Source organism: Aulonocara sp. 'chitande type north' Nkhata Bay, linkage group LG7 (assembly GCF_057382095.1).
Source record: "Aulonocara sp. 'chitande type north' Nkhata Bay isolate Kocher_YH1m ecotype deep benthic linkage group LG7, A_spYH_male_GT1.1, whole genome shotgun sequence".
NCBI lineage: Eukaryota > Metazoa > Chordata > Actinopteri > Cichliformes > Cichlidae > Aulonocara > Aulonocara sp. 'chitande type north' Nkhata Bay.
In genome coordinates this window covers 62,697,069-62,711,643 of record NC_141350.1, presented here as the reverse complement: position 1 = coordinate 62,711,643, position 14,575 = coordinate 62,697,069, and the positions used below count along the sequence as shown (strand labels likewise).

Genomic DNA, 14,575 nt, shown 5'->3' with positions numbered 1-14,575 from the left:
GTGACCCGAAATAAGCACTCTGGTGGAGTTACTTTGTGTGTGTGTTTATAAGTAGTTTTAAACCTTGTGATCCACAAAACAGCATAAGAGTAAAAGAAGAACTGACTGCGTTACAGCACCCGCTGCTTGTTGAGAGTAAAAGTGATACGCGCTTTCATGTCTTTTTTTAGCGACTTTTTTTAGGAAAAAAAGTCGCTAAGGGGTCTGAAAACTCGCTAAATATAGCGACAAAGTCGTTAAGTTGGCAACACTGAATCAGGCCAACGATGCTTAGCTTCCCCATTTTCATGAATAAATGAGAGTTTATTAGATAGACATGATGCAATCTATTGTAGCGCAGTACCTTTAAGACCTACAAGATGCTCTAGTCATTGTAATAAAATATTATGGTTAGCAGTATTGAATGCTGCTCTAAGGTCCAGCAAGACAAGCTGACAAGATGACAGTCCACCGTCAGACGCCATAAGAAGATCATTTTAAACCCTCACTGAAGGAGTTTCTGTACTGTGAACAGTTCTGAAACCTGACTGAAACTCTTCAAATAATAACAATTGCTTGTTACAATTGTTACAAAATAAATGAGAAGTAGGGGAGACCGGGGATAGTTGTAACGTGGGTCAGTTGTAACACTTCCAATTTCTCCAATCAGGGCTAAGTTTCAAATGATGTGACTCATCCTGTGCATGCCCAATTCAGTTCTGCTATCACATGTGAAAAATCAGCACATTTTGTCAAACACAGACAATTTAACACGAAAAAAAGTAATTTGTATGCCAAAAAGTAAGTTTTTCTACTTTATTTCAATGTTTAATAGCATTATCTGCTTTGCAGTTAAACTCATCAAACTTAAATTATGTTATTTGTATGTCTATGGGGATATATTCTGTGTAGGTCTTTAGTGCTAATGTTTTAGCCGTTGGCTATAATGTTAGCTAGTTCATGGCTATAGGAGTCTGGGTCAGTTGTAACAGCAACAGTCTGGGTTAGTTGTAACAATAATGCAGATGTTACAACTTACCGCACTATTACTTTAACTTATATTAAACAAGTTGGGGCAACGACATCAGCAGAGAGAGGTTCACTGGTCGCTTTTGTATATGCGGTTAATGCCATTGGCAACACAATTCCTCCACTGTTTGTGTTCCCACACATACATTATGCAGACCTCTGTGTCAGAGATGGACCAGTAGGAAGTACTGGTAGTGGAAATAAATCAGGATGGGTGCAAGAAACAGATTTCCTCATCTTTCTGAAGCACTTTGCAAACCACACCAAGGTAAGCCATGATAAAAGTAATGGAATTGCGATGCTGGTGAACAACTACATTTTTTCAGCTTCATTGTTATGTTCAAAATTGGTGCAAGAGTTGTAGGTTCTAATGCCCACTGAGCCAATGAGGCCAAACTCAAGGAAGACCAACCAAAATTAATGAAATATTCAGTTGCAGAAATTTCCATAATTTGTCTTTTTTGGGGGGTTGGAATATGTTCAAAAGCTAGATTTCTGCATTCTGTCACACACACACACAGCTACACAAATGGCTCTAAGTGCATTCATGTGTTGAATAAACAAAGATTACATGTTAATATTTTGTTAGTACCCTTATTTCATTGTGTTACATTTTACCCCAGGATATGTTACAACTAACCCAGACTATGGGGTTAATTGTAACATTTCACTCTTTGTGTTTGAGGCCATACCATGCAATGGGTAATTGTGCTGCAGAGAAAATAGCTGCACTATTTAATAGCAGAGACATGAAAATACTTTGCATTACATTTTGAATCCACTACCTTAAAAGAGCTCCAATTTACAGACAGAAATGTCAAAAATGTTACAACTATCCCCGGTCTCCCCTAATTAATGGAAAACTCTTGTGTGGTGTGTGTTTTATAATATATTAAGCATAATTTACCTACATTTAATTGAGGTTGTTAATGTTAATACACTTAGAGCAGGGTTAGGGAACTCCAGGCCTCGAGAGCCGGTGTCCTGCAGGTTTTAGATCTCACCCTGGATCAACACACCTGAATCAAATGATTAGTTCATTACCAGGCCTCTAGGGAACTTTAAATCAGAACCATATAAATCAGCTGTGTTGGATCAAGGACACCTCTAAAACCTGCAGGACACCGGCTCTCGAGGCCTGGAGTTCCTTACCCCTGACTTAGAGGTAGGTAGTCATACCTCACCTCTAATGGGTGCCCTGGGGGACACCCTAAGCACGGCTCTTAGAGCTGATGCTTTTGCGCATGACACATCATCGAACGTTACGTTGTGTGTCATGGATACTGTTGACTCCAGAGGCGGAGCTAGACATTTTATACACCCAGGGCTTAGCCCTAAAGGGTAGTATGCATGTACTACCCAGGGGGGCTGAAAGATTTATTAGGCTGTGTTTTGAGTTTTGTAAAAAAAAAGAATGACTTCATATAGGAAAAAAATATATATCACATATGCAGAATACCTTAAACTAGTTTTTTAAGGCAGAACAAAATGAGGGCTGTATCAAGACACAGGGACTAAACCCCAATTCAACCAGACCCAGAACTGATCCAGAATTAAAACAGGACTACAACAGTTCAAAATCAGGACTACTTGGGATTTAACCAAGAGAGAACCAGAATCAGAACTAGATGATAGTAGCACTAAAAATCATCATAGACCTGCACTACACTTATTTTTTAATTCTACCAAAGTAGACTATTTAGATTCAGAAAAGTTTATATAATTATTTAGCCTTGTTGTGCAAACAAGCCTGCACAACTTAACAAATATAGAATTTGAAAAGTAACAAATGGTATCTAAAAAGATACACTAGGTACTAGATACATGTTCTGATGAGTTTTGGCAAACAACCATTTGACTAACATGTCTATCTCACCTGGCTCCTGTTCCATCTCTGTTCTGTCCTCATTCTCCATCTCCCTCTCTGTGCTGACAATCAATCCAAACACCAACATCATCATATATACAGTTGAAACCAGATATTTACATACTCTTCAGATAAAAACACTTTTTTAATTGTAACATCAAATCAGACTAAATGTTTATTTTTTTAGATTGCTAAATATTAAAAACGTATTTGTTAAATTTAAGAGTAAAGAGAGAAATTTTATGTATTTCTTAATTGCAAATGGCACCAAATTGTATTCAAAATTGAGCCACAATTATGGAGGTCCACAATTCTTTTCCTGGTGTTTTGGTTGATATCTCTTGATTTTCCCATTTCAAAGAAACAGGCTCTGTGTTTTGCCTTATATGCATCCACAGCTGTGCCACCAGTTTACTCAAATGGACTCTACTAACCTATCAGAAGCTTCTTCAGCTGGAATGGAATCGTCTGGAGTTTTCTTATTAATTAACAGTAAACTTAGTGTATATGTACTCCTAAATTTGATGAAAGTGATAAAAAAATAGACAGCTCTGTCTCTCTTTATTCTGACATTTAACTAATTCAAAAGATATTTGAATATTTATTTATCTAAAACAAAAACAAAAAATTACTCTAAATTGATGTTTAACAGTAAAAAAATATTTTTTTTATGTTTTTTCCCTAAAGTGTATGTAAATATCTGGTTTCAACTGTACTGCTGTGTATTGAAATTCCTGTTGTTTTGCATAGAAATATACTGAACAACATACAAAGCATAATATATAAAATAACATCTACCTGAGTTATTTCTTTGAAAGAAGCCCCTTATGTCCATTGTTGTGTTCATCACTACATAACTGAAACTGATTTAGAGTGCTTTATTTAGCCGTGGAGGGTAACAACTGAAAATATGAAATAAACACACATGTAAGTCCGTCGACACCAAGACAAGACCAAGATCACGTAAAAGTGGCCTCGAGAAGACCGGTCTCGAGACATCCAACTCTAAAAGAGGCTAGAACACCATTCCCACAGAAACAGCTGCCAGGGAAGCAGAAGAACATCACATCAAGAAGGCCCTAAGTGAATATGGTTATCCAAGCCGGACATTTGTCAAACCTGCACCTAAAGAATGCCCCAGACAATCCAGGAGAGAAGAAGGACAACTGCTGCCTAAGCAAAAACCCTCAGTGATCCCTTATGTGTCAGGATTATTGGAACAGCTGAGATACATTTTCTCCCAAAATGGTAAATGGACTGGTTCTTGTATAGCACTTTTCTACTCTGAGCATTCAAAGGGCTTCACACAACTTGTGCATTCACAAAGCATTTTTTAATGCTGTTTCTAAGTGCTTCCTATCTAACATTCACACTCTGATGGATGCATCAGAGAGTAACATGGGGTTAGTATCTTGCCCAAGGATACTTGACATGCAGACTGGAGCACACTGAGACCGCACCACCAACCTTCCGGGTTAGTAGGTGACCTGCGGTACCACCTGAGCAACAGCCAGCCGACCGTGTCTCTGTGGCTTTCAAGCTCTAAAATACACTGCGCCAAAAATTGGTCCACTCCAAGGATCCATTCCCTGGCACAAACAGAGTAAGAGTCAATACGTATGTGTTGATTTACAGTATACCTCTTAAATGTCCCCCCTAACTGGCACAAACTGAGTAATGGTAAATGGTCTGTATTTGTATAGCGCTTTACTTGGTTGTAAGGACCCTAAAGCGCTTTACACTATACACAATCATCCACACATTCACACACTGGTGATGGCAAGCTACATTGTAGCCACAGCCGCCCTGGGGCGCACTGACAGAGGCGAGGCTGCCTGACACTGGCGCCACTGGGCCCTCTGACCACCACCAGTAGGCAACGGGTGAAGTGTCTTGCCCAAGGACACAACGACTGAGACTGTCAGAGCCGGGGCTTGAACCGGCAACCTTCCGATTACAAGAGGAATGCCCAACTCTTGAGCCACGATTGCCCACACTAATGTGGTGTATGCTGTTAAGTGCCAGGAGGATAGCCATGATTTATACATCAGGAAAACCAAGCAACCTCCGGCTAAGTGGATAGCACAAAAGAGCTAACTCGTCAGGCCAGGACTCCGCAGTCTATTCACACCTACAGGCCAGTAACCACTCTTTCAATGATAAGGAAGTCACATCCTGTACAAGGAGGGACGCTGACTTATGAAGTAACTTGGATGAGTGATGAAATGTTTCTTCCACTGAAATCGCTACGTCCAGATGAACAAAATCAACTTTTTGGGAGTATCAGATGTCTTGTCTGGCTAGACATTGGATTAAAAAAAAAGGTGTAATCATTTTTCCATTGGTTTCCTTTAGCAAAATAAGACAAAACAAAATACCTCAGTGTTTGAAAAGAATCCTTTGAAGTTTTTAAGGTTTTACCATTTATTTAGGGAAACTGTTAACATTTGTATTCTCATAATGAAAATGTACATTTATCCATCCGCATAAAACATCACATGTACAGTACATCAAAATAAATACATCATCTGGTTGGTTTGCTGAGCTTGTACCAGAAGACCAATAAGTTAACTACAGCTACACTATTTACGCTGCTAGTCCAGACCCAGCAATACTGAGGCCAGTCTGTTACAGTCCATCAATTGAACTACATGTGAGAGAAATATAACAACAGTACTGCAAATCCTGTGTCAGACTGGGTAACAAATAAAAGAAAGCACTGACCTTTACTTTTTTCTAAATATTGATTTCCAGTTTACGAAAAGACAGGACTTTTCATGACTCATGAATGTGAATATGAAATGGATATGTGAAATAAACCCACCTTTAGCATTCTATATGACATTTTAGAAGTTGTAATCCTTAAGATTTCAGTCCTGGGTAAGAACACTTGTGTTTACCATAGTAATAACAAATGGCGCTTTTACCAGACCATAGATGTATTAAGTAAGATCAGTGTTGCCATAAAATAATTTTTAATGCTAGTGAGCATCCTTAGCATGTTGTTTTCCTAAAGTGTATATGTACAACACAAAGACACAAATATCAGCTAACTAGCGTTAAGTAATAGACTGATTATATAGTATAACCTTACTGAAAATATCCACACTTATCAGATGAGCTGTACCATACAGCTCCATTGGGCACTGGGCACCAACATCTGAGGTACATCTGAAACAGGTTGTCACTATAAATTCTGTTTGAAAATGTTCATATTATTGTTTCTTATTCTGCAGAAGTTCTGTATCCATTAAGCTGGTGTGCTAGCATGATGTGATAAAAATGGATGCTAAAGTAAAGTGAAATTTTACCGTACTGTTAGCATACTTTTGGAGACCACTGTATACGAAGTCCTGAATCATAAACATACAAAGATGAAAAGAAAAAAGCAGAGAGACTTTATGGAAATAACATAAAAAATGCTTCTTGGAGTTTCTGCAGAATTCAGTCAAAGGCTGAATTTAACAGGAACTTACTAGAAAGCTAGCTTACAACTAGGGTTGCCAACCGTCCCTTAAAATACGGAATCGTCCCGTATTTCGAAACAAAAGTACACGTCCCGTATTGAGCTAATAAGGGACGCACTTTGTCCCGTAATACAGTGAGAATCAAAAGTAGCCTATAACTTTTAATGGAATTAACGCTTTGTTTGAAAACATAATTCCCAGCCCCTCTCCTGCTTTGTGACCAATGAGCTGACAGCACACTTATGACAATTCGAGTATGACAATTCAGATTACCGCTCATCTCATTGGTCGAGGAAAGGTCGCTTGCGGAGAAAATACCGGAAGACAACAGATGACCACAACAAGAAGCATGGCCAACAGGGAAACAAACGCCGACACGGCGGTGCAAGTCTCGGACGACAGTACACCTAAAGCTGGGCAAACACTGTGCGATTTTTTCAGTCACGTTATTCAGCTCCTGCTCAAACTGCACGATTGACTCGCAGGGGTTAGAAGTTGGTAGGTCACGATGCAGGTCTCACACTATACCGCCCGATGCTCTGATGCGACCTGAGTGCTCACACTGTGCCTCCATAACACGAAGGTTATAACAGAAAATCTGTCGCGCTCTCTCTCTCTCCGTCTTACACTCACACAGACAGACACACCACCACCATCAACTTTGCTAAATTGCTAATGAAAAACATTGTTCAGGCAGCTGTGATTGGGCAGCAATGTAAATCCAACTATTTTCACGGTTGTTGTGGTCGTGATCATTTTGTGATGCCACATCGAAAAGGCTCGGATGAGCTTTCCAAAGTTCTACAAGTTGTGCCTCCATCGCTTGTGTCCAGATCACAGGCTGCACAGCCGTGCTGCTCCATCTTTTACACCAACGTTTACGTGTTTGCGCGCGAGCAGTGTGAGCGGCTGTGGTGAGACCCTCACGAGCGATTGATGATCGGGAGCTGGTCGTGAGGTGTTAATCACTTCTCGTTACCCCACGTATACTACACGATGCACGATGAAGGCCAAAATCGGTCAAAAATCGGCTCAAAATGGGCCTAAAACCGCACAGTGTGAGCCCAGCATTAGAGCAGCAATGTTTGTTCCCCTCAGAGAAAGGGAAGAATGGGAAAAGGAAAACACCTGGCTGGAAAAAGTTAATATGGGCATGTGCAGTGAATATCAGCGCTATGTGGCCAGAAGTGTGATAATATAATTTATTTTGTGTAATAAACAACTGCAAGGATAGATGATTACAACAAATAGATGACTAATACATAAAAGTAATACATAGATGAATAATGATGATGAGTTAAGATGCGTAATCATGGGAACAAGCGGGTTTACAAACAGGAGCAGCTGATTAGCATTAGAAAAGCTGAAATAATATTTCAACTGAAGCCGATTGTACTAAATGCACTAAATGTGCACTGTTACAAGAATGTTTTTCTTTCTATTGTTTTCTATTATTTTAAGTTAAGCAGGACAGAGTTCTTTTAAAGAAAGATTTACTTATATTCTCAAAAGTTAAGCATGACAGGCTTCTGTTTAAGAAGGAGACCTGTTTTATTGTGTTAATGTTGTCATTTTGAGCTAAAAATAAATGGCTAAATGATCATTTGTTTCACATGTGTTCATATCACAAAGAATACACATCTACTTAAATCAAATTCAAGTCAAAGGGTTAAAAAAATAATTTCACACACAAAAAAAGAGCTAGAAAATTCACCACACTGGGAAGGGTGAAGACAACTGGGTCGCCCGGCCCTGGCCACGAGGTGTCCCTTATTTATTTTTCAGGGAGTTGGCAACCCTACTTACAACTACACAACAGGTAAAAAAAAAAAAAGTTTTTTGAAATGCTGTTTTTATCCAGTTTCTGAAACGGCCCGTGTCTATACAAACAAACCTGCATATCACAATGACCATTCATGTACACTGATCATACGTGCGCTGAGGTAAATTTTTTACTGAAAATAGCACACAAGTGCTAATCAGTCAAAGTTGCTTAAACACAGATAGGAATTAATCGTAAAGTAAATGCAATGGTAATGTTAGAATTATCCATATCCTGAGGAAGCATGGCAATGGGAAAAGAGTACCAACAGAAGAAGAATGAAAGACATACTTGTGTGATTTCAAATATATAAGTAGTCTCTAGGTGGCAGCCATATGTGCTTCATTGTTTCACAGTCACAAGTCTCAGTTTTTAAAACTGGAGTCTTCAAACTGAAACTAGCTCAACAGTGTTTCAGAGTATAAACATTAAGCTTAATCTGGTACAGAAAAGGAACTTATAAATACATTAGAGATGTTTTTCACATTAACTGTTCTTCTGCAGTGAGAGGAACACAGAACAAAACTGCTAACCTCTATAAACCAGCTCTTTATATTTACATAACAAGGTGGATCCTTTGCAGATTTTCTGGAAATTTCTCAACATTTAAGTGGATATTTGATTAATGATACAGCACTCTGCTGTGCATACTTGTGAATCTTGATTTCTGTGAATATCTTCTTTGTGTAAAGACAATTTGAGTGCTGCCTGGAACTGCTAATTAATTTATAGAGATTACAGAATTTGAGACTATTCAAAGACTACTGCAGAAAAGAAAATCATGATAAATAGTTTCAAAAATCTGTTAAATCTTAAGGATTATAACTTCACCTCTTAAGACTTTTACAGTCAAGAAAAATATACTAAAAAGTGCTTTGATACCCACATTTCTCTCATTTCCTATCCCTCCCTCCTTCATTTCCCACAATAGCCATTTTCTCACATGAACTTCAGACAATTTCACAAGAACCTAACTGGAATATTTTCCATATTTTCCTTATATGTAATACACAACAAGAAATACTTCAGAGGAATTTGTTTTTCTGGAAAATGATTCATGTGTTTTAGGTGAGAAAGTTGCTTGTATAGAGTGTGCATTAGGCAGCACATATGACACACACTCATGCAATTACTTGCACTAGTGGGTGCACTAGCCCTGCTATCACACAGACTAGGCAGCTGGCAAGTTAATGGCTGCCTAATGTTCAATCCAATTCTCGGACCTCAGTTAGATATTATCTAGAAAAGTTAGGAACTGCAGTACATGTGTGAAAATGACCCATGTTTGATGTTCTCAGATGTTATTTGGGCCTTTTCCCCATTTCCTCTATCATTCAACCTCTCCCAGACTGGTAGACTGGTCAGTTGCTGACTATCAATTGTCTTTCTTCTTTTTGGTTCAAGTAACCTCTCATAATTCCCATAATGTCTACAAAAGCTGTCACATCAGAGAAGGAGAGAACAGGATCCATCAATGCAGAAGGGGCTGGACATCATTATTTGTATTTACATCGCCTCCTCCTGGGTGGAGAAGCGAGAGAGGAGAGTGTGAAGAGTTAGGTCAGGGCGGTCAGTCTTGTCACGCTTCACAAATATCTTTTGAGAAGACTCTCATATCGATACTTCATACTCTCGAGTGTCCTGCTGTAATTGAAATGAGAATTATTAAATCAAAGGAATGGACACATTGAATGTACTCCTGCAGCTTTTACCCCACACTTGAGGTATTTGTTGTTGCAATTTTGGCAGTATCTAAATAAAATTCAATTCAATTCATTTGAACTTAACTGAATAGAACTTACTCCTCCTGTTTCATAGAGCGGGTTGTCAAACTCTGTCTCCACAGTGATTTGTCGGTAAGGGTGAGGGTAGATAAGAGGCAGCCTTAAGTTGGAGTTATATCTGCACCTAATATACATAATGAGGAAAAAACAGACACAAAAAAACACAAATTCAGAGTTTTAGTACCTGTTCCTTCACAATGGCTCAGCGCCAGTGTGCGACTGCCAAAGACTTTGCTTCTAGTTTTCTAAGAAACAAATATGTTGCATTACTTTTGAGGTCTAGATTATGTGAAAGACCCCTAACTTTTTGCTACAGTTATAGCAGTAAGTGAGTTAAAAGGTGACACCAATGGGGTTCTGACCAAGAGCCTGCATAGTATGAGCTGTGGCCCAGACTGTGCTAATCAAACAAATGTTATCAAGACAATAACAGTCAGAAACAATTAAGGTCTCACCCTTGTATATAAATCTCATGGTCTAGGATCTTACCGAGTGACATAGACGTACACTCCTCCCAGCAGCACAGACAGCAACAGAATGAGGATGAAAATGGCCAGTGCTATGTTTCCTCCATCCAAAGGGGAACCTGCAGTCGCTTCTGCAACTGACAGACAAAACATGAATAAAACAAGGTTTATTTAACCGCAGATCATTATCCAGAGAATACATAAATCTTCTAAAGGTTTCATTAGAGGTGGTTTAGCAAACATAGGTGGATGCTCTGTGAAATCACATGGATAAACACAGCTGGAGGTAGAAACAAAACATGGGAATGAAGTTGATGCAAATGCAGGGAGAGCACACAGACAGGTAAAGCTTTGTTGCCTGTGAGGTGGTTTGTTTTAGGGGTTTTTTTTGTAATTCTATAAAACAGACTGTGTAGGGTTTTAGCCCACAGCACATACTGTACACAGACACTCACCTTCCAAAGCATGGTTGCCAAAGCAGTCTTGGTTGGCTGCAAGACATCATTCTGTCAGTCAGTGCATATGAAAATTGACATAACTTTTTATGTTGAATTTGTTTACATAACGTTCTCTTGAATTGTATGTTTGCTAATGCCCACTCTTCCTATTGTTAAAATCGGTCAAGCTTTCTTTTCTTATGTATTCCAATTCAACCCTGTCTCACAGCAATTTGTGAAATAGGAGACTATGTAATATTTAATTGATCAGTTTTATTTAATCCATCAAAATTAATTCCATGGGATTATTTTTGTTTCAGTTTAGCAAAAGATTGAGGTTTGGGTTAAACAGAGCTATTAAGCAAGTAAGAGATGCTTGTTTTTTTTTTTCAGAAAAGGTGACTCATGGAGCCTCAGTAATTTCCAGAATTTAGCAATACGCCCCAGCCAAACCATAATGCTGGTCCATTGTGAATATGGTATAACAAAATGATACTTGCACAATATTCAGTGACACAGCCAGCTATTTTTGTCATAAATGTCTATAAATAAAAATTCACAGAGCATATTAAAGATTTGTTTTTAGGCTTTGCAATTTTATGGAATGTTACCATTTATATTATGTGGCAGCTCAGGTGATGGTAAAAGCAGAGGGAAGGTGAAAGACCCAAAAGACGTTTTAAATATGCCTCCAGCTTTGAAAAATTGACCATATACAGTAAAAGAATCAAAAATAAATTATGAATTAAACTAAATATCACACTAATCAAATTAATCACTGTATTAGTACATATTAACTGCACAAATTCATAGTGACTAGTGACACTTTGTTTAACATGGACAACTAATTCATTACTCTAAAATAATCTGGGTAATAAAAAAAACACACACACACATTATCTCCTGCATTTACCTGTCCAAGCCTTTTTCTCTCTCCTAACTCTCTCTCTGAGCTTGGGAACCTTCAGGAGGATTCAGCCTGAAAATTCCCTGCAGTGAGACAGCACCCTGACCCTGACACTCATCTCCTTGAGTTTTCAGCACAACAGCAAAAACTATACAAGGATAACAGCATGGAAAAGACACGCAAAAACTTTGACATGGCCTTCATTTTCCTAGATTATTGGAGATTTACATAATGAATTAATAATAGTATATAGGCTATACACATAGATACCCTAAGAGTCTTCATCAAGAACGGGGATGGGAATGTGGGGTACAACACTAGATGCCAACTTCAAGCCCATAGCACAAGTCACCATCAAGTGCAGGATCTACCAAGGACATACTGGCCCCACTGCTGTTCTGCATAGGCCTGAACCCCCTCAGTGAGATCTTTAACAAGACTGGCTATGAATACTGACTACAGAATGGAGCAATTGTCAGCCGCCTCCTCCACATGGATGACATCAAGCTGTATGCCAAGAGTGAAGAAGACATAAATTCACTGATCCATACCACCAGGAAATAAAGCAATGACATCGGAATGACGTCCGGACTGGAGAAGTGTAGTCGGATGATAACAAAGAGAAGGAAGGTAGTCAGAACTGAGGGGATCGAACTACCAGAAGGCAACATTGCAGACATAGAGGACAGCTACAAGTACCTGGGGATCCCACAGGCAAATGGGAACCATGAAGAGGCCGCTAGGAAAGCTGCAACCACCAAGTACCTGCAGAGGATCAGGGAAGTCCTGAGGAGTCAGCTGAAAGGTAAGAACAAGATCTGGGCTATCAACACCTACGCCCTGCCCATGATCAGGTACTCTGTTGGGATAATAAGCTGGCCAGAGGAGGAGATAGAAGCCACTGACATCAAGACCAGGAAGCTCCTGACCATGGATTGAGGGTTTCACCCCAAGTCCAGCACCCTTAACCTGTATGCTAAGCGGAAGGAAGGAGCCAGGGGAAATCAGGAATACATCAGGAAGATAGCCCCAATCGACCACGTGCTGAGTGAATACCTCAGGCAGCAATAAACCCGAGGAAGTGGAGGAACCATCATGGCAGGACAGGCCCCTGTATGGTATGTACCACCAGCAGATAGAGGAGGTAGCTGACAGAAATCCTACCAGTGGCTGAACAAAGCCGGACTGAAAGACAGCACAGAGGCACTACTCATGGTAGCACAGGAACAAGCTTTGAGTACAAGATCCATAGAGGCTGCAGTCTATCATACCAGACAACACCCCATGTGCAGGCTGTGTAAAGATGCCCTTGAGACAATCCAGATCATAACAGTAGGCTGCAAGATGCTAGCTGGCAGGGCATACGTGGAATGCTATGCAGGACAACACCATAACCAAGTGGCCAGCATAATATACAGAAACAGGTTCCGACGTTAAAATAGGAGACTTCCAGAAACAGACGGATAAAATGGTGATGGCTAACCAACCAGACATACTGGTGGTAGACAAGCAGAGAAAGATGGCCGCAGTGATAGATGTAGCGATTCTGAATGACATGAGAAGCTGGAGAAGTACCAAGGGCTCAGAGAAGAGCTCAAGAAGATGTGGAGGGTGAAGGTGAAGGTGGTCCCAGTGGTAATCGGAACACTAGGTGTGGTGACTCCCAAGCTAGGCGAGTGGCTCCATCAGAACCCAGGAACAACATCAGAGATCTCGGTCCAGAAGAGCGCAGTCCTTGGAACAGCTAAGATACTGCGCAGGACCCTCAAGCTCCCAGGCCTCTGGTAAAGGACCCGAACTTGAAGGATAGACCGCCCACAGGGGCGAGAGGGGAATTATTTATTATATATATCCAGAGTGGATGTGTATATACATATATATATATATATATATATATATATTTTTTTTTTTTTTATTTAAGCTTGTATGTATACTTCTGACAGTTCAAAGACATCATTAGAAACCCCATATTTCCATTACATTCATGTGCATGATGGGTGGATATAAACGTCTGATTGCAACTTTACAGGAGTTAGTGTTCTTGTGAATCAGAATAATCCAAAGCCTCTAAAAAATTTCTATAATAACGTATATTAAAATAAAATGTCCTTCAAAAATCTCACCCCTGCAGAGTGGAAGTGGGCCGCTCCAAAAAGAAGGATTTCCAAGGATGCATTTAATTGCAACCTCTCCTATGAGCTCGTAACCTTGGTAACAGACAAAGGTTAGGGACTCGCCAGGCAGGTAAAGTCTCTTGGACAGGATCTGGTAGCCGTTGTCAGGGAGACCGGGGTTTTCACAGGAAACAGAATCCTCAGCTAGATAAAAAGAAGAAAGAAAAAGAAACTGCATGGAACTCATTGAGTTTCTCAGCACAAATCAGAGGTTTCTGCGTCATAGCTCGACTGACAGGTTTTGACAAACCCTGGCTGAGGTGACATGACTCACGGATAATCTCCGCCTCCACCTCCAGGTGGCTGAGGGTTGATTGCTATGGTGCATTAGCATCACATTTACATATCAAACACTTCACCCAAACATTAATAACCCTGAAAACACACACACACACACACGCAAATATCATGACTGCTGAGATAAAATGTGAGTGATGAAGCATCGTCTCTGGCATGCAGAGACGCTGTGATCTTTGTCAGCAGAGAAAAGAGAGAGCCAGGCCTTTTTTGCAAGAAATCACACAAACCCACTCATTTTGGACTAAAAAAAAAAAAGGAAAAGAGCCTCTTATCTTCAGTTAAGTGTCATATGTGACTCCCTATCCAGATGATAGGCTTGTGAAATTCTGATGCTAACATACT

The 14,575-nt window shown here is 39.8% G+C and overlaps 1 protein-coding gene and 1 pseudogene across 3 annotated transcripts in view; one reads left to right on the top strand and one right to left on the bottom strand.

Moving 5' to 3' along the window:
- Nucleotides 1–5,291: 5,291 nt before the first annotated feature.
- sez6l (seizure related 6 homolog (mouse)-like) overlaps nt 5,292–14,575 on the bottom strand; it is a 112,278-nt gene continuing 102,994 nt past the window's right edge. Inside the window, exons 13-17 of one of the 3 annotated variants that reach the window (XM_086301848.1) lie at nt 13,883–14,077; nt 10,871–10,906; nt 10,438–10,552; nt 9,967–10,072; nt 5,292–9,808 (exon numbers count right to left, since the gene is read on the bottom strand). In XM_086301848.1, coding sequence (XP_086157974.1) covers nt 9,776–9,808; nt 9,967–10,072; nt 10,438–10,552; nt 10,871–10,906; nt 13,883–14,077 — 485 coding nt within the window. In that variant the 3' untranslated portion in view covers nt 5,292–9,775. The remainder of the gene's footprint in view (nt 9,809–9,966; nt 10,073–10,437; nt 10,553–10,870; nt 10,907–13,882; nt 14,078–14,575) is intronic. The other 2 variants (XM_086301850.1, XM_086301849.1) reach the window with 2 other exon arrangements.
- On the top strand, nt 12,278–13,196 carry LOC147326560 (uncharacterized; annotated as a pseudogene).